Source organism: Neolamprologus brichardi, chromosome 6 (genome assembly GCF_056152115.1).
Source record: "Neolamprologus brichardi isolate AB-2024 chromosome 6, ASM5615211v1, whole genome shotgun sequence".
NCBI lineage: Eukaryota > Metazoa > Chordata > Actinopteri > Cichliformes > Cichlidae > Neolamprologus > Neolamprologus brichardi.
The window spans coordinates 37,226,331-37,246,545 of NC_142109.1; the positions used below are offsets into that span (position 1 = coordinate 37,226,331).

At 45.2% G+C, this 20,215-nt stretch overlaps 2 protein-coding genes and 1 pseudogene across 5 annotated transcripts; 2 read left to right on the top strand and 1 right to left on the bottom strand.

Annotated features, from left to right (window-relative positions):
• Window positions 1-1,088: 1,088 nt before the first annotated feature.
• On the top strand, window positions 1,089-8,812 carry LOC148102662 (E3 ubiquitin-protein ligase TRIM21-like; annotated as a pseudogene). The gene is made up of 3 exons (XR_015719203.1): window positions 1,089-1,142; window positions 2,374-2,428; window positions 7,142-8,812. The product of XR_015719203.1 is annotated as an E3 ubiquitin-protein ligase TRIM21-like (transcript).
• A 2,196-nt stretch (window positions 8,813-11,008) lies between these two features.
• Window positions 11,009-13,561, bottom strand: ppp3r1b (protein phosphatase 3 (formerly 2B), regulatory s1ubunit B, alpha isoform, b). The gene is made up of 5 exons (XM_087842667.1): window positions 13,492-13,561; window positions 13,187-13,360; window positions 12,825-12,884; window positions 12,492-12,676; window positions 11,009-11,056 (listed from the first exon to the last, which is right to left on the bottom strand). The coding sequence occupies exons 1-5, from the start codon at window positions 13,514-13,516 to the stop codon at window positions 11,009-11,011; spliced, it is 492 nt and encodes a 163-aa protein (XP_087698793.1). The 5' UTR covers window positions 13,517-13,561.
• A 3,485-nt stretch (window positions 13,562-17,046) lies between these two features.
• Window positions 17,047-18,687, top strand: LOC148102664 (E3 ubiquitin-protein ligase TRIM21-like). Of its 3 annotated transcripts, none has more exons than XM_087842286.1 (2): window positions 17,047-17,273; window positions 17,304-18,687. In XM_087842286.1, the coding sequence occupies exons 1-2, from the start codon at window positions 17,047-17,049 to the stop codon at window positions 18,685-18,687; spliced, it is 1,611 nt and encodes a 536-aa protein (XP_087698412.1). The 3 variants fall into 3 exon arrangements, with proteins under 3 accessions (XP_087698412.1, XP_087698411.1, XP_087698410.1); XM_087842285.1 differs by having other exon boundaries at window positions 17,310-18,687; XM_087842284.1 differs by having other exon boundaries at window positions 17,047-18,687.
• Window positions 18,688-20,215: the final 1,528 nt, after the last annotated feature.

Sequence of the window (20,215 nt, forward strand, 5' to 3'; positions counted from 1 at the left end):
GAGCCGGAGTAGTGTTAGCGTCATGGATTCACAGCAGCCATTGACTGAAGGTTTGAGACGTTCCAGTCGTGATAGTCGACCTCCTGCCCACCTGCAGCAGTATGACGTTCAGTATCCTGGAAGTAGAAGAGCTACATGTGATACAGAGAGTCAAACCGAATGCCAGCACAGTGACAAAGACACACATGGGCTGCAGGATCCTGTCGGAGAGTCAGAAAGTCAACCAGAGACATCCCCTGCTCCTTTACCCACCAACCAAGATGAGGTCATGAGGGAACTCCTGACGACGATGAAGGAGATTAAGCAATTTATGATTCAATCATCTCCTTCCCATTCTCGTAGCTCCAGATCTTCAATTTGCACTGTCTCATCTGATGGAATCAAATCTTTTGTATGCAGTTTATGAGCCAGTCCTCAAACACATCAACAACATGAGCAGCTCCCAGTGATTGATACAGCAACCTGTCAATCACCCGTCCAGCCCCCACAAATTAGCCGTCAGTCTGGCTTAGTTCCGGCTGCCAGCCCTCCTTTACCTAATTCAACCATATTAGATGCTGCAGTCCCTTCAACTGGTTTGCCTAGACCAGTCCTTGCTACAGAAGATGAGACTCCCTTTGATTTCCTGGCCTTATCACGGCAGGATCCCCACCAGATCTCATGTGTTCAACCTGCTGTTCCTTTAGCTGAAGACCCTGTTCAACCTCTCATTTGCATATCTGACCACAAGCATTGCCCTCCTCTAGAGCAGCAACCAGCTACATCCAATGCCTCACATGAACAGAAACCTTTGATACCTGTTACTGCTAGCTCGGGTCACTCCTCTAGCACGAGAACACATGTATATAAGCTTGAAGGTCCTTTGTTTCCAGACCTTAGTAGAGAAGACGAAATGCAATACAGGATGTTACGGATGGCCCTTACAAACCTCCTTGATCCTCATGAGACAGAGCACTTCAAATATCATGTCCTTCTTGATCGCCTCAAAGTAGACCAAGCTAAACGATTAGCTCTTGCCTTTTCCTACGCTCCTGACCCATACACTCAAGCCATCAAAGCCCTTGATGAGCGTTATGGGCAACCAAGACGGCTGGCATTGAAAGAGCTAAAGAATATACTGGAACTGCCTCCTATCAGAGCAGGTGATGGTCAGAGTCTTGATAATTTTGCTCTTCGTGTACAGGCTTTAGTTGGGTTGCTTAGCACTAGGGATGGGTATCGTTTAGGTTTTATCCGATACCGGTGCCAAACCGGCACTTTTGAAACGGTGCCGGTGCTTAAACGGTGCTCAAACCGGTGCTTAAAGAATGGAGAACACAAAATTGGTCCAAAAACCTCTCATGTTCAGCTGTTTTTTGTAAAAAGATAACAATGTTAGCCTTTTCTGCAGCTATGGGGCATATATGGTATCACTCTTGGCTGGAAGCAGGACTTAAACAATAGAAAAAACACAAACTTTGTCCAAAAACCTCTCATGTTTAGCTGTTTTCCACTTTTTCTTTGGTCATTTTAGCCTTTTTGGCCAGGGTGAAGGGAGTATCTGCCATCAAACAAGAAGACAGCCGCATGTAACTATGATGATGTTTGCTAGTTCACCTTACATGCATTAATGTAATAACGTGGTTAGCCTACTCAACGTAAATTACACACGAACAACATTAAGCTACTCACGCAGAGAAGAACGGCTGCTGCTGCATCATCATCCGTCATCATTTCTGCTACACTGGCAGGGCTACGGCTACACCCGCAGTAGATGTGCTCGGTGTGAGGTCTCGCAGCAAGCTATCAAATACGGCGCATTTCTCGGCTTTTAAAAAAAACGCTATGCGTCGCCAGGTGTTTCATCGGATTTGAGGTGTTACCTCCTTTGCACAGTATCACAGTATCACCTTAAAGCACTTGTTGCAGGCTGCTGAGTTTGCATCTTTTGCTGTGAAGTACAGCCAGACTTTTGACCGCTTCACTTTGGGCATTTTTAATCTGTAGCTCTGCTCTAAAAGAACGTACGTACCTGGACCCGCCTACTATCCTCGGAAACGTAAAATGATTGGCTAGAATCTAAAGTGTATCACAGCTCAGGAAAAAAAAGCACCGAAATACAGCACCGAAATGTGCGCTGCTTTTCGGTCTGGTTACTACCGTTTATGTCAGAACCGGTGCCATCATGGCACCGGATACCGGTACCCATCCCTACTTAGCACTATGGGAGAACAAGGACGTGCAGAACTAGATTGTGGCTCCCATGTTGATCGCTTGTTAGCGAAGTTGCCTGCAGAGCATTTCAGTCGCTTCAAACGGCATGTTTACAGGGAACAGGGAGAAATGACTTATACCTTGCCTTTGTTCTCATCCTGGCTGCAAATGGAATGCAAGTGTCAACCCAGAAAGGCCAGTCCTGTTTCATCCTTCAACCAGCCACGACCTGCCCGTAAGTACACCTCTCCACTTACAACAATATTACATGCCACCTGCATGGGACGACATCTACAGATCCTATGTGATGTAAATAAGAGATCGACAACTGAAACTAATCCTGTAGTGAGGACACTACTTTGATAGACCTAGTGATTGTCCTAGTGTCCTTTTAAAGGTTGTGAAAGTGCTCCTGCGAAATGGCAAAAGAACTCTTGAAACATATGCAGTACTTGACGATGGCTCCCAGCGTACCATTCTTCTAACATCAGCTGCGCAGCATCTCAACCTGACTGGGGAAGCAGAGAGATTATCACTTAGAACTGTCCGTCAAGAAGTTGAAACTATTCAAGGTTCTTCCGTAAGTTTCAAAATCTCACCCATCGCACACCCAGAGAAAACCTACACAATTGATAATGCCTTCACTGCAAGTCACCTAGCACTTTCAGAACACACCTACCCTGTATCATCTCTCCAACGGAGATACAAGCATCTTCAAGGTATCCCATTACCCATTATTAATAAAGCAGCGCCACTCCTGCTCATAGGCTCAGATCATACTCACCTCATCACGCCTACTGCTCCATTGAGACAGGGACCATATGGGTCTCCTGCAGGAGTTAAAACCCAATTAGGATGGACACTTCAAGGTCCGATCACAGATTTTCAGCCCCAGAGCAGAACAGAGCATGTGCAGTGTTTGTTCACATCTCTCAGTTCATCTGCAGACGTACTGCGTTATCATATTAAGAAGCTATGGCAACTAGACAGTTTACCTGAATACAGTGAGAAATCTGTGATCCGATCAAAGCAAGATCAACTGGCGCTGGAACTCCTTGAACAGGCCGCAAAAAGGGTTGAGATCAATGGTGCTAATCGCTACGCCACTCCTCTTCTTCGGATGGCAAACTTTCCTCCTTTGAATGTCCCTCCAACTGTAGTCATGTCTAGACTCTGCAACACTGAGGCTCGGTTAGCTAAAGATCCTGACAAAGCCATGTCTTACAAGGATCAGATTTTGAAATTGGAGCAAGCAGGCTATGTAGTTAAACTTAGCCCAGAGGAGATGCACAATAGCAAAGAAGCCTGGTATATTCCTCATCATATGACAAGTCACAACAATAAAGATCGCATAGTCTTTGACTGCTCTTTCACATTTCAAGGTCAGTGTCTCAATAAGTACCTATTGCCAGGACCAATCCTTGGGCCAACACTTCTCGGTGTTTTGTTGCGTTTTAGGCAACATTCAGTGGCAATAAGTGGCGACATCAAAGGCATGTTTCACCAAGTCCGTCTTCTGCCTCCTGATAAACCACTCCTCCGATTCTTGTGGCGTGACATGAACAAAGCAGCTCCCCCTTCAGTGTATGAGTGGCAGGTACTCCCCTTCGGTACAACCTGCAGCCCTTGTTGTGCAATCTATGCACTGCAGAAACATGTGAAGGAATATCAATCTGACAAAGATGTGCAGTCTTCAGTAATGCAGTGTTTCTATGTTGATAACTGCTTGCAGAGTTTTCCATCAGCAGAGTTAGCTCGAACACTCCTAGACAAATTAAGAAACCATCTATCAGAAGGAGGCTTCGACCTTCGCCAGTGGGCCAGCAATAATCCTGTTGTGATTAGCCATCTACCATCTGAGGTAAGAACGGCAAGTAATGAACTTCGCCTGACTGAAGACAAGCCATCCGGCCCACATGAACGCACTTTAGGATTATTGTGGAATTGTGAGACTGACTTGTTTGGCTATAAATACAGAACTCTAGCCTCACACCCCACCACAATGCGTCGTATCTATGCAGTACTTGCTCGTCTGTATGACCCATTAGGCTACTTACTCCCATTCACAACACGCGCCAAAACCTTGGTGCAAGAGCTATGGAGAAAAGAGAGAGATTGGGACGACCCTTCCCTTCCACACAACCTCTTAGAGGCATGGAAGTCCTGAGAAGAAGAACTTTGTTATCTTCCTCAAATTGACATCCCACGTTGCTATACTTCTAAGGAAATGGATGTTTCTACCACAGTTCGAGACATTCATATCTTCTGTGACGCTTCGGAGCGAGCATATGGTGCTGTCGCATATTTGAGATCAGATGATCTTGAAGGTCATGTGGAACTGAGTTTCTTGTTAGCTCGCTCACATGTTGCTCCTAAACGGAATTTAACAATACCCAGACTGGAGCTATGCGCAGCCCTACTAGGCGCACGCCTCTGTGAGCTCATACAAACAGAACTCACCTTACCAGTCAGGACTACCACCCTTTGGACTGACTCGACAACTGTACTTCACTGGCTTCAGTCAGATTCCTGCCGTTTCAAGGTATTCGTAGGAGCCAGAGTCTCAGAAATTCAAAACCTCACAAACAGTCAAGACTGGAGATACATCAATTCAGCCACAAATCCTGCTGATGATGTTACGAGAGGTAAATCTCTGAAAGAGGACCGAGGGTCCCTCGTTTCTGCATGAACCTCCGAATAACTGGCCCACAGTTACAGATCTCCATCCTGATGATAATCAGACTAAGTTAAAGAAATCCTACTTTTTTGGTATTGTCAGTACCCCCTCCCATACATACACACCCAGCTTTAGAACCTATCAAGAGCTATTGGATTTCACGGCTCGTTCACTCTCCAACCAAAAGGGTAACATTCCTTCTGCAGCTGATTATCTAACAGCAGAACAAGAAATCCTTCGTCAGGCACAACTGGACAGTTTCGGTGAAGATTTAGCCCGTTTACAGTCAGACAAACCCCTCTCATCCGACAGCCGTCTATTGTGTTTGTCACCAGTGTTGTGCAGGAATTCTGGACTTATCCGACTACGGCAAAGCCCAGACTTGGAATTGAATGTCATTCATCCAATAGTACTTGATCCTGCTCATCCAGTGACCAAACTGATCATACAAAATTATGATGACAAACTGCATCATGCTGGTTCAGAAAGACTTTTTGTTGAAATACGTCGGAAATTTTGGATTCTCAGAGGAAGGGAAGCAGTACGCAGGCATCAGTATAGCTGCGCTGCATGTCAGAAATGGAGAGCACAGCCGATCATTCCAAAAATGTCAGACTTGCCTGCTGCTCGTCTTAGGTTATTCAAACCACCTTTCTACTCCACAGGAATAGACTGCTTTGGACCATACATGGTCAAGATCGGCCGCAGATCGGAGAAAAGGTGGGGAATAATATTCAAATGTCTCACGACTCGGTGTATACATCTTGACCTCCTAAACAGCATGAATACCGACTCCTACCGACTCGATTCATTTCTCGACGAGGAACACCCCTGGAAATTATATGTGATCAAGGAACTAACTTCAAAGGAGGAGATAAGGAACTACGGGCAGCTTTTAACAACCTTGCTCCGACTCTACAGCCGGTCCTGATGACTAAAAGAATCCATTTCAAATTCAATCCCCCGCATGCACCCCATTTCGGTGGAGCCTGAGAGAGGGAGATACGTTCTGTGAAGAATGCTCTGAAGAGAACCATTGGTGCACCAATGGTCACTGAAGAGGTCTTAAGAACAGTCCTAATTGAGATTGAAGGCATTCTTAACTCAAAACCCCTAGGCTATGTATCCTCAGACATTGCGGATATTGATCCCATAACCCCAAACCTTCTCATCATGGCCCGACATGATTCGTCACTTCCCTTAGTATCCTATTCTGATTCTGACCTCCTAGGTCGACGACGATGGCGACATGCACAAATATTGGCAGATCACTTCTGGCGGCACTTCATAAAAGACTATCTACCATCCCTCCAAAGAAGACACAAATGGCAGAAGGAAAACCCAGATCTCACATTGAACTCTGTCGTAATGATCATGGATTCACACCTTCCACGTGCCCTTTGGCCCGTAGGAAAAGTGACACGCCTCCTGAAAAGCCCAGATGACCGCATCAGAACCGTGGAAGTCTTAGCACAGGATAAAACCTATACCCGCCCTGTCTCCTGTCTGATCCCACTGCCCCCGCTTCCAGACGAAGACTGATTCTGATCATATCAACATATTTCTCACTAGAAATATGGGGGCGGCTGTTGTAAAGACCCACCTTTTCCAGTTGCACCTTGTTTAGTTCTCTCACCTTTGATTGGGTGTGGTGCTTGTCCTTAATTGCACTCACCTGTCACACATTATATAAGGACTGCATTTACTTTTGGCTCTTTCTTCACTCCCACACGGGGCGGCAGCAGAGCATTGGCAGTCCATGTGTGTCTTTCCTTCCTTCCTTCTTTGATTTATTGATTTGAGAATAAAAGGAGAACCCTTTGAATGATTAGATGACTGCTTATTCTTATTCTAATCGGATGAGCCCATGATGCTGATTACTCAACCCTGAGCCTTCCTTCCTTCATAACACTCTCTGTGCCTGGCTCCAGGGCCCTGGTGAGTACACTCGCCCACATTGGCTCCAATATAAGCTCTGCACTGCCTGTTGTGTGAGACCCATAGGATCACAAATTTTAAAGAGACCATCAAGACTTCCTGTTTTGGGTTGTTGGTTCCACAGATCGACAAAACCCAATTTGCACAGGCGAAACACATTAGTAAATCCGGCAAACAAAGGATATAAATACAATTTATTTGTATTTTAATTGAAACAACAAGACAATATTTCCTTCTTCTCATTATTTCATTGTGCATTGTCTAGGTAAGAAGATCATTTACTCTGCTGGCTGAGAAACCATTTGTTTAATGTTTTTTTTCTTCCTTCTTCAGGGTGAAGACATGTCTGCTGCCAGCAATCTGCAGTCTGAAGATCAGTTTCTGTGCTCCATCTGTCTGGATGTGTTCACGGATCCGGTCACCACATCATGTGGACACAACTTCTGCAAAAACTGCATCACTCAATATTGGGATGTTCATGACAGCTGCCAGTGTCCCCTGTGTAAAGAGACTTTCAACAGCAGACCTCAGCTGAGGGTCAACACTTTGCTCTCTGAGATGGTTGCTCAGAGACGTGAAGCTCAGCAGAAAGCCAGCAGCAGCAGCTCAGAGCAACAAGCTGCCAAACCAGGAGAAGTTCCCTGTGACGTCTGCACTGGAACCAGACTGAAGGCCCTGAAGTCCTGCCTGGTGTGTCTGACCTCCTACTGTCAGACTCACCTGGAGCCTCATCTGATAGCTACAAGTCTGAAAAGACATCAGCTGATTGAGCCTGTGGAGAACCTGGAAAGCAGGATGTGTAGGAAGCACGATAAACATCTGGAGCTGTTCTGTAAGACCGACCAGACATGTGTCTGCATGCTCTGCTCTGTTTTAGATCACAAGGCTCATGAGTTTGTTCCTCTGAGAGAAGAATATGAAGGAAAGAAGGCAGAGCTGGAGAAGACAGAGGCTGAGATTCAGCAGATGATCCAGAAGAGACGACTGAAGATTCAGGAGATCACAGAGTCGGTGAAGATGAGTAAAGATGCTGCAGACAGACAGAAAGCAGAAGGTGTTCAGGTCCTCACGGCTCTGATGGAGTCTGTTGAGAGACGCCTGAAGGAGCTCATGAAGGAGATCGAAGACAAACAGGAAGCTACAGAGAAACAGGCTGAAGGTCTCATCAAAGATCTGGAACAGGAAATCTCTGAGCTGATGGAGAGAAGCTCTGAGGTGGAGCAGCTCTCACACTCTGAAGACCACCTCCACCTCCTCCAAAGCTTCTCCTCCCTGAAAGCTGCTCCACCCAGCAAGGACTGGACAGAGGTCCGTCCACCATCATATGAGGCGACTGTGGGGAGAGCTGTGGCTCAGCTGGAGAAGACACTCAGGGAAGACATGAAGAAGCTGTTTAAGTCTGAACTGAAGAGGGTCCAGCAGCATGCAGTGGACGTGACTCTGGATCCTGATACAGCAAATCCTTATCTCATCCTGTCTGACGATGGAAAACAAGTACACTGCAGTGAGATGAGGATAAAGAGGAAACTTCCATACAACCCAAAGAGATTTACTTACTTTGTTAATGTTTTAGGAGAGCAGAGTTTCTCTTCAGGCAGATTTTACTTTGAGGTTCAGGTTAAAGGAAAGACTGACTGGGATTTAGGAGTGGCCACAGAGTCGATCAACAGGACAGAGAGCATGTCATTGAGCCCCAAAAATGGTTTCTGGACTGTGTGGCTTAGAAATGGATACGAGTACAAAGCTTGTGAAGACAACAAAATTAACCTCTGTCTCCGGTGTGCTCCTGAGAAGGTGGGGGTGTTTGTGGACTATGAGGAGGGTCTGGTCTCCTTCTATGACGTAGATGCTGCAGCTCTGATCTACTCGTTCACTGGCTGCTCCTTCACTGAGAAACTCTTCCCGTACTTCAGTCCTGAGCTTAATGATGATGGTACAAACTCTGCACCACTGATCATTTGTCCTGTCAATCAAACTGAGAGCTAAGATTTTTTACTTTATTAGCAGATTACTTTATATTACAATTATTGTCTATTACATAATTATGATATCTTTTTCTTTTGTAAGAGAAACATTAAACTGATATTTTAAGTAATCAAGAAGAAGACAAATAAAAAATATAACCAAGTATTTAAATAATGAAAAATAATTTTTGAAAAGTAATTTGTGCTCCAATTGTCTCCACTGTTATGGGATCTTAAAGCGTTCACAAACAGTTGGTCTTTGTAAGGTTTAGAAAAACGACACAAAGAGGAGCAGCTGCAGGTTTGACTGATAAGATCATTTATAGAGACGAGTTCTCTGCACAGCGTGGTCACAGTCAGGACGCTGTATACAAAAAGATAACTTACTACTTCTTGTACTGAAAGATTAAACAGATAGAATATGATCCTGTGGATACAGGTCAGGCTGAGCAGATCAGAAACTGTCCCATTACAGCACATCACAGATTTCCAGTAGCACCAGTGTACATAACAACATTGTATATTAAGAACATTACAGACAAACATTTATCTGGTTTGAGGGGTCATGTGGGCAGTTAAGATAGTGTAGTGTGGAAAGGTTTGACTAATGATTTTAAACTTACCGGTTTTTCCAAATGTCACATTGTGGTAAGTGAAAGTTTAAAGCGATGTTATATTTTAGCTTTCATATGACTTTAGTTTTCCAGCTGTTGTCGGTGATCTAAAGTTGCTGTTTCATGTCCATAAACATGATGACGTACATTTATATTTTATTTTTATTATTTAGCAAAAACTGATTGTAAAACAAAACTAAATGGAATCAAATGTGTAAATAAACAATACTTAATGTTAAAATGAGTGAGCAGTGATTTCCCATCTACCGGCTCCAGCTGGGATTGGCTGCAGCCCCCCAGCGACCCCGACAAGGAAAAGTGGAATATATGGAGAATATGGATGGGACAATGATTCCTTTGATGATTTAACAAATACTGAGAAGGAAAAATCTGTTTTACACACCAACAGTGTGAGCAAATTCTCATGGTGTATGTTGGTGAATTACAATTACAGATATTTGGTGCCATTATTAGTTATTATTAACCTCTGTCTCTCTTCCACAGCATGTCTTTATCCTGTCTTCCTTCTCTCACCCCAACCAATCACAGCAGATGGCCCCGCCCCTCCCTGAGCCTGGTTCTGCTGGAGGTTTCTTCCTGTTAAAAGGGAGTTTTTCCTTCCCACTGTCGCCAAAGTGCTGCTCATAGGGGGTCATATGATTGTTGGGTTTTTCTCTGTATCTATTATTGTAGGGTTGACCTTACAGTATAAAGCACCTTGAGGCGACTGTTGTTGTAATTTGGCGCTGTATGAATAAAGTTGAATTGAATTGACCAGGCTGAAAGGCTGACGTAGACCAGGAAAGGGGGGTGGGGGGAGGGAGAGAGCCTGGAAAGAAAGAAACTGTAAAAATTGTGTTTTGTAAGGCCAAAGCTATCGAGCACTCTCTCCTTGTGGCCAAAATAAATGTCAAACAATCAAAAAATGATATGGCAACATGTGGCAATTGGTTTATAGGAAGAGGGAGAAGTTTTAGGCGTGAGGGCGGCGAGAGAGAGAAATCTTGACTGAGCCACTGTTTCTGTGCCATATTGAATGATTTGGTTAATTTAAAATAATGCAAATAATGATTGAACCTAAACCTGCGCATTTCACATGTCGAAGACTAAACATAGGACAGAAAGGCCCACAAGCAAACAGCAGCTGGAAGCTGGTGCAGGAAAGGCTGGGAGAGCATCACAAGTAGGAAACCCAGCATCTGGTGGTGTCCGTGACTTCAAGACTTAAGGCCAGCAAAGGGTTTTGAATAAAGTAATAGAAATTATCAATTTATTTTCAGCTATTTAATTTTTCCAAATACTTTTGAGCCTGAAATGAAGGCATTGTGTTAAAAATACTTTAGTTTCTCATATTTTGATGCGGTCATTTTGTCCAAAGCTGAAAGTGTGCACACTGCATCAGAGCTGTTTCATTTAAAAGTCATTGTGGTGATGTACAGAACCAACATTAGAACATTAGTCTCAATCCAAACATTCATGGACCAAACTGTGAGTCTGTCACTAAAATAAACACAAACACCTTCAGATCCTGAAGGATGAAACAAACAGTCCGGTGGAGCTAACAGAGCATCAGGAACAGCTGCATGACTCCTGTGAATGCACGAAGAATAAACACGAGGCTGTCAGATGTCCACAACCATCGTTTTGTGAATGTCCAATCCTCCCACCACCTGCAGGAGACAACAGGAAGTGATGTCACACACTGTTTTTTCTTGTTTTTAACTGAATCGACTGTAAACAGAGGAGAGCTCCGTGAACTAACAGAAAGGTTTTAAAGGTAATTCTGTGTCGATCTGGGAGCCAATGAGGTGACTTCAGTGCTGTGGGCGTCAAACAGACCTGTGAGGGCTGATGTAGAGCAGCGGCCCCCAACCCCGGGCCACGGACCGGTACCGGGCCGCGAGTCGTTTGGTACCGGGCTGCGAGAGCCGAGGCTCGGGTGAGAAGTTTATGGTTTTCAGGGTTTTATCGTGAACTCTGTTTCCCCGGGTCTTTCCCGTGTTGTAGTCGTGCGTCTTATTTTGAAAGGAATGTTTACACGTTACCATAGCGACCAGAGAGCATTAAGGGCAGAGAGGAGGACGTTACTCTCAGTGTTGTTCAGGAGGACGCTGCTAATAAAGTTACACAGTGAATTCATGTTTATTATTATATTTACAGAACACCAGTTTCTGTCTCGGTTGAATCTAATTTGTTGTGTTTATCTGCGACACCTTAAAGGTGAAAATATTGTCAGACATTAAACTGGTCGGTGGCACAAGGACGGTTGGGGAGCGCTGAGTTAGCTAATCCTGCACGTACAGCTTCACAATGTTCTTCCCTCAGCGACCTTCTTGGGTCTTTACTGTTGGAGCTTTCTCAGAGTCAGTTTTTAACTTTTGATGCATGTTTTGAGCCGTGCTGGTCTCATGCACGCACACATGTGTCAGCACCATAACTGTCCTGGACCCAGTTTGCACTTCAACATCCTTTTTGACCTTTCATACAATAAACATAGAAGTAATGCTGCAGCCCTCCTCCCTGCACGTGACCTGAGATCAGCTGATTGAAGCCCAAATGTTTCATGTTTTTTTCTTTCTATTTGCTCCTCATTCAGGTAACTGCAGAACCTTTATAGCACAAGCAAAGATGTAACTGTAACTGTAATGCGATTACTTTACTTTAACACTTTACTGCATTACTAGGAAACGTAACGTGGTTGTAGCACAGATTACGGCGCGTTGCTTTGGAGCGATCATGGCTCAAGAGTTGGGAGTTCGTCTTGTAATCGGAAGGTTGCCGGTTCGAGCCCCGGCTTGGACAGTCTCGGTCGTTGTGTCCTTGGGTAAGACACTTCACCCGATGCCTACTGGTGGTGGTCAGAGGGCCCGGTGGCGCCAGTGTCCAGCAGCCTCGCCTCTGTCAGTGCGCCCCAGGGTGGCTGTGGCTACAATGTAGCTGCCATCACCAATGTGTGAATGTGTAGATGATTGAATGTAGTGTGAAGCGCTTTGGGGTCCTTAGGGACTAGAAAAGCGCTGTACAAATACAGGCCATTTACCATTTGGTGCAGACTCCAGTTTGAGTCCAGGTGGTGAAACGAGGAACCGAGTCACAAAAACTCACCGCACAGAACTCCTCGAAGGAGATTCTGCCGTCTCCGTCTTTGTCGGCGCCGATGATCGTTTTGTCGACGATCTGCTGCAGCTGTGTGTCTTTCAGGTTGCTTCCCACCATCGTCTTTAGGACCTGGAAGAGTTCTCCATTGGAGATGTAACCGTCTTTGTCCATGTCGTAGATCCTAAAGGCAACTGAGGCCAAAGAAAATCACAGAGTGAAGGTAAGTTTCAGTTCGATTGCATGTTATTTATGTAGCACACAATCAAAACAACAACATTCGCCTCAAGGTGTTTAAAAATCGAGTTTATGAACCATGATGGTTAAAGCTGAAGTGCTTACAGCGCAGCCGCTGCTCCTTGTTTCCTTTCACGCTGAACTGAAAGACTCCTTCAATGAACTCTGTGGAAAAGGAAAATCATCAGTGTTGTTGTTTAAGGCTGAAGAGCAAGAAGATCAAAAGCTCTGAGATCAATCATCTTCACGCAGAGACAGACCGAACCCCTCGGTGCCTGCTGGGTAATCCTGCACACGTTGTGTTAATCGATTAATTATGTTACTCAGCAGATCAGAGATGATATAAATGTCAAACCTGGACTGAGTAACTGAATCATGATTATTGACTGGTGTCAAACTGTATCTGTGTGATAGTAATGAGGCTGTAACGGCCGAGCTGTTCGTCTTCTGTAAAAACACTTTCACACCTCTGAAGTCGACTTCCCCGTTTTCGTCGGTGTCGAATATGTCGATGACTCGCTGCACGAGGGGGTTCTGCTGGAGCTCTGGCAGCGACATGAACTCCTCCACACTCAGGGATCCGGAGTCATCCAGGTCGAGTTTCTTAAATCTCCTTCCCAGCCTCTTAATCTGATTAGCGTCTGAAATGAAACACAGAGAGAGAAGGAGGTTTCTAGAGGAGATCACATGACCAGCAGAGGACACACCGCAGTTTAAACACCTGTCGTCCACCTGCGCCTCACTTCCTGCCTCTTCATCCTGTCAGACTTACCGGATTCCTGCTTGGTGCTGCCCATGGCTGCTGGCTGGACTTCACGGCTGTAACGGCTGTGCCGCGGGAGCTCCCGGTGCCTCGCTCTAAGCCCTAACACCGGGTCATGTGACACATCTTTCAACACTAATCACTCTGCTGATGACCACGAACTGAGCGTGCTCAGAAGGAACAGGGCAGCCCGGCACTCCACGTCAGGACGTGATCTCACACACAAGAGCAAAAGAAACTAGAACACTTTAAATAATCAATTAATCTGATTAAATACAGAAACTTTGACACGTGAAAATTAGACTTTTTTTCATTGGTTTGATCTCTTTTCTTTGGTCTCTGGCTCTGAACGCCTCCACGATGGGACAGGCGTTGTTGTGCGTCTGAAACTGCAGCGGCCTGAAGGTGGACCACACGATGAACCAGAGATTTCACCACACACGCTTTAAAGAAAAGAAAAAAGCAAACGTCCTTCACCGATATGTAGTTCTATTAAAATATGTCCAAAGGTGTGACGATCACCTGTTTTTGAATTACTTGAACTGTACAGCTGATACTGTGAAAGTGTCTGACTCGTATATCCACTGATGAACGTATGAAGGGTCTCATATTACCTACATGTTGATGCTAGGCTCCTCTTTAAATAAACCTTTATTTAAAACTACATTGAACACGTGTGAGTTCAGCTCACAGCAGAAACAAGCTTCACAGCTCTACGTTACAGTCAAAACACACTTAACAAACCACATCAGGAGAAGTTTTGTTGTTTGTTTAAATCCTGAAGGCTCTGCATCACAGAACTGAGCTGAATAATTTTGATTGGTGGGCTATCTGAAGATGACGTGCTGCTTGGGGGTCCAAGCCAGTGGAAGGAGGAAACAAACTCTGACAAAAATTAAATGTTGGTTTAATAACAGCTCTGATCAGACTGCATTTGCTGGACATAGAAAAACCCGTTTACAGTACAAAGTTTCTGACCTCGAGGACAGAAAAATAAAATCCAGATGGGCTGAGACCCTCATTAGTGTGTGATGGTTAACCATACAACACGCGTCACTCGTCCAGCCTGGGTGTGTTCTAATCCCACCTTTGCTCCTTGTTGAGAAATATAAACCATAAAATCATAAAAAAGGGGGAGGAGGACAGAAACCCCGTGAAAAGCTGCAGTCAAGTCCAGTTTGTCTCTAAACGAGGATTCACAGGAACGTCACACTGAGTCCATCACGTTCATTTCCTGAGCCTCACCGCAGATTCTGTCCACTGGTGCGAACAGAGGTGAGTACAGACGATTGTGTTCGCACTGTTTTTACGTCCAAACCAAACGTGAGTCCTCCTCTGTCTGTGGCAGGAAATAAAACTGTGATCTTATCTATTTTCCAACAGGATGTAATAAATGTTGATTTAACTACAGCTCTGATCAAACTGCATTTGCTAGAAAAAGAAGTTTACAGTTAAAACTTTTAGTTAAATCTCCGGGCATGACGCACCTGCAGCCCACATAGCAGGCAGGTCTGGCCCGGATCTGGTGTCAAGCCAGACTGCTGACTGACTCCTCGCATGGTAAGTTATCCAGATATGGGCCAGGACTGGCATAGTTTGGTTTATGTGGCCCAGGCCATAGAAAACAGGTCTGGCCCGGATCCAGATGTAGGCCAGGTCTGGCAATGATGGCACTGTTTATGTTCCTATTTTAGTTAGAAGACCCAAATGCCATTTTGCAATACTATACTGCTATGGTAGCCAAGATTTCAAATGCAGGTTTGACAGGTTTGTGAGTGTGCACTTTATCCAAAACCTAGTGAGGGTTTTGCCACCGGGTGGCTGTAGCTCAGGAGGTAGAGCAGGTCACCAGGTTAGTGGTTCGATCCCTGGCTCCTCCAGGCTGCATGTCAAGAGTGTGAATGTCTATGAATGTAGTGAGGAAGCACTCAGTTTAGAGAAAGCGTGTGATTGGGTGGCATGTTGTATAGAGCATTTTGAGTAATCCGGGAGACTAGAAAAGCGCTATAAAAGAATCAGTCCATTCACTGTCTGAACAGAGTTTCGTCATCTTCTTTATCACTATTATGTTCCGGCACATGTTGTTATTACTTGGATTGATTAGGGTACACATTAGGCTGACATCTGGGGCCAGAGCTGAAACTGTTCTGGGCCAGCACAGGATGGCAGTGTGTCTGCAGCTGGCCTTGTGCTGGCCCATGTGTGGGCCACCAAAGGCCCATACAAGGGTCGTCACGTACGAGGACAGGACACCTCTGGGTTCTTTAACAACATCAAACAACTCAGTGTTCCAACATCTGGAAGAGGCTGCAGAGTTCATGTTGTATGTGAATCCACTTGCCATAATAACCACAATGCATTTGTGATGTTTATTGGCTTAATGGTGGCCTCTCTCAGAGGCAGTGGTAAAACATTGTCAGGTTATGAGAGACAAGCCTGGGATGTATTATAGATCACAGTTAGTTAAAGTTTAACAGTATAGCTTGTTGTTATATATAGCTCTGGTTGTACCAGAGCGCTGTGCCTCCTTTTGCGACTAGGTGGCAGGTTCCCTAACGTGGCTGTTTTTATAGGCAAGGTGTGTTCCTCGTGTAATCTGTCTGTGTTTAGGTTTCACTGGTTGGGACATGTTGTTTTATTCACAGTAGTTTTTGAGTTGTTTCTCTGTCTGCTAGCTGTAGGATGTTAGATTTCTCCCCTAACACATTCACAGACACTGAGTGAGGTCTGTGGTGTGTTTTTGATTCTGAAAGGATTTGGTGGAGCACTTTGGGACTTTGTTTTTATGTTATTTTTTTCTTCACCCAGGGGTTCTTATTGTTTGTGTGGTGCCATTGTCGGTAGGAGGAGAGGATCAGTGATGGTTACCCAAATACCCACATATGGCAAGAGCAGAGTTTTGCTGTTGCCTGAATCAAATACACAGAAACCAAGGATATGTTGTCTGGCAGTGACACCAATAGCAGGAACCCCCAACATCCTTCTCACACTGAGGAATTAGAGGACAGAGGACTGCTGAGACTCTTGGACCGTAATTGTGTTAACAGACCTCTCCGCATTGAATCACACTTGTTATTAACCTCTGTCTCTCTTCCACAGCATGTCTTTATCCTGTCTTCCTTCTCACACCCCAACCAATCACAGCAGATGGCCCCGCCCCTCCCTGAGCCTGGTTCTGCTGGAGGTTTCTTCCTGTTAAAAGGGAGTTTTTCCTTCCCACTGTCGCCAAAGTGATTGCTCATAGGGGGTCATATGATTGTTGGGTTTTTCTCTGTATGGATCATTGTAGGGTCGACCTTACAATATAAAGCACCTTGAGGCGACTGAAGTTAAGGAACTTGTGAGTTTTAAAGGGTACGATCATGAAACTGTTCCTGTAATAGAACAATCTGAGGACATAATGAGTAAGCACAGGAAGTTGTCAGGATGGGCATCTGTCACATCTGTCAAAACTACTACGTTATGACTTCAACCCTAACACTTCTTCCTTACTTTTAAAATATGAAATGTAAACAAAATTTTAAATAAGACGCATTTCCTTTCTTTCTCCCTTAGAGTGCAGAAATGTCTGCTGCCACCAGTCTACAGTCTGAAGATCAGTTTCTGTGCTCCATCTGTCTGGATGTGTTCATGGATCCGGTCACCACATCATGTGGACACAACTTCTGCAAAAACTGCATCACTCAGCACTGGGATGTTAATGACAGCTGCCAGTGTCCCAAGTGTAACAAGGTGTTCAAGACAAGGCCTGAACTTCATGTTAACACTTTGCTTTCTGAGATGGTTGCTCAGTTCAGACGTGAAGCTCAGCAGAAAGCCAGCAGCAGCAGCTCAGAGCAACAAGCTGCCAAACTAGCAGAAGTTCCCTGTGACGTCTGCACTGGAACCAGACTGAAGGCCCTGAAGTCCTGCCTGGTGTGTCTGACCTCCTACTGTCAGACTCACCTGGAGCCTCATCTGACAGCTACAAGTCTGAAAAGACATCATCTGATTGAGCCTGTGGAGAACCTGGAAAGCAGGATGTGTAGGAAGCACGATAAACATCTGGAGCTGTTCTGTAAGACCGACCAGACATGTATCTGCGTGCTCTGCCCTGTTTTAGATCACAAGACTCATGAGTTTGTTCCTGTGAGAGAAGAATATGAAGGAAAGAAGGCAGAGCTGGAGAAGACAGAGGCTGAGATTCAGCAGATGATCCAGAAGAGACGACTGAAGATTCAGGAGATCAAAGAGTCTGTGAAGATGAGTAAAGATGCTGCAGACAGACAGAAAGCAGAAGGTGTTCAGGTCCTCACGGCTCTGATGGAGTCTGTTGAGAGACGCCTGAAGGAGCTCATGAAGGAGATCGAAGACAAACAGGAAACTACAGAGAAACAGGCTGAAGGTCTCATCAAAGATCTGGAACAGGAAATCTCTGAGCTGATGAAGAGAAGCTCTGAGGTGGAGCAGCTCTCACACTCTGAAGACCACCTCCACCTCCTCCAAAGCTTCTCCTCCCTGAAAGCTGCTCTATGCACCAAGGACTGGACAGAGGTCAGAGTCCGTCCACCATCATATGAGACTGTGGGGAGAGCTGTGGCTCAGCTGGAGAAGACACTCAGGGAAGACGTGAAGAAGCTGTTTGAGGCAGAGCTGAAGAGGGTCCAGCAGGATGCAGTGGACGTGACTCTGGATCCTGATACAGCAAATCCTTATCTCATCCTGTCTGACGATGGAAAACAAGTGAATCATGGTGATGTGAAGAAGAAACTTCCGGACAACCCAGAGAGATTTTCTTACTGTGTTTGTGTTTTAGGAGAGCAGAGTTTCTCTTCAGGCAGATTTTACTTTGAGGTTCAGGTTAAAGGAAAGACTGACTGGGATTTAGGAGTGGCCACAGAGTCGATTAACAGGAAGGGAAAAATCAGACTGATTCCTCAAAATGGTTTCTGGACTGTGTGGCTTAGAAATGGAAGTGAGTACAGTGCTTGTGCCGCCCCTCCGGTCCGTCTCTGTCTCCGGTCTGGTCCTGAGAAGGTGGGGGTGTTTGTGGACTATGAGGGGGGTCTGGTCTCCTTCTATGACGTAGATGCTGCAGCTCTGATCTACTCGTTCGCTGGCTGCTCCTTCACTGAGAAGCTCTTCCCATATTTCAGTCCTGGGCTTTATCAAGGTGTGAAAAACTCTGCACCACTGATCATCTGTCCTGTCAATCAAATTGAGTAACAACATATTTGAATTGATGAGATGATTTATTTTCATTGAAGGGAATAAATAATCAGGTCCTGTTTGCATGCTTTTATTTTCTAAGCATTCTCATTACTAACAGTGTTTTTAACTGATGTCCTCCCTTAGAAGGGCCACCACGTTGATGTAATACACTGAATTCAAAAAGCTACATGAAGAATTGTTTCGTTTCATAACATGTAACAATTCTCCAGAATAGTAACAAAAAGTAGCTGATGTCATAGCACGTCATTGTCTTCATGGTCTGCAGAAAATGATGTGTGTTAATTTTTTTTAGTGTAACTCATATTACGTGAAAATGTCTTATTTTGGGGGTATTTTGTGTCTTTACCCACATAGCAAAATTGGTATGGCCTGGATCTGGCCCACACAATGTGCTTACACATGGCCCAGACATGGCAAAGAATGACGGCCCTTTGGTGCCCCAGATCTGGTTTGCCAGATGTGGCCCACACATGGGCCAGCACAAGGCCAGTTGTAGACACACTGCTGGCCCTGTGCTGGCCCAGAACGGTTTCAGCTCTGGCCCCAGATGTCAGCCTAATGTGTACCTTAATTAAGCCATGTAATAACAACATGTGCCAGAACATAATAGTGCAAAAGTAAGATGACTCTTCCAGATGTTGGAACACTGAGTTTGATGTTGTTAAAGAACCCAGAGGTGTCCTGTCCTCGTACATGACGACCCTTGTATGGGCCTTTGGTGGCCCACACGTGGGCCAGCACAAGGCCAACTGCAGACACACTGCTGGCCCTGTGCTGGCCCAGAACAGTTTCAGTTCTGGCCCCAGATGTCAACCTTAATCAATCCAAGTAATAACAACATGTGCCAGAACATAATAGTGATAAGGAAAATGACGAAACTCTGTTCAGACAGTGAATGGACTGATTCTTATATAGCGCTTTTCTAGTCTCCCAGATTACTCATAGTGCTCTATATAACGTGACATATTCCCAATCACACGCTATCTCAATACTGAGTGCTTCCTAACTACATTCACACTCTTGACATGCAGACTGGAGGATCACACAGAGATCAAACCACTAACCTTCTGAATCAGTGGGTGACCTTCTCTACCTCCTGAGCTACAGCCACCTGGTGGCAAACATGAGTAAACCCTCACTAGGTTTTGGATAAAGTGTACGTTCACAAACCTGTCAAACCTGCATTTGAAACGTTGGCTACCATAGCAGTATAGTATTGCAACATGGCATTTGGGTCTTCTAACTAAAATAGGAACATAAATAGTGCCATCATTGCCAGACCTGACCCACATCTGGCTGACATACACCCTGCCATGCCACCAGTCAGTCAGAAGTGCCAGCTTGATGCCGGATCCAGGGACGACCTGTTTTCTGTGAGCCTGGGCCACATAAACCAAACCACAATCAGGCCAGATGTGGCATGCCATTGCATAAACAGTGCCATCTATGCCAGGCCTGGCCCACATCTGGATGACATACGTCTTATCATGCCAGAAGTCAGCCAGCAGTCTGGCTTGATACC

Bases quoted from the DNA above. Each gene is read 5' to 3' on its own strand.
- ppp3r1b (XM_087842667.1), bottom strand. From the start codon at position 13,516: ATGGGCAGCACCAAGCAGGAATCCG. The intron at 12,677-12,824 runs GTAAGCACTTCA...CTTTGGCCTCAG, and splicing joins CAAGGAGCAGCGGCTGCGCT to TTGCCTTTAGGATCTACGAC. The intron at 11,057-12,491 runs GTGAGTTTTTGT...TGTCTCCTGCAG, and splicing joins CCTTCGAGGAGTTCTGTGCG to GTGGTGGGAGGATTGGACAT.
- LOC148102664 (XM_087842284.1), top strand. From the start codon at position 17,047: ATGTCTGCTGCCACCAGTCTACAGTCTGAAGATCAGTTTCTGTGCTCC.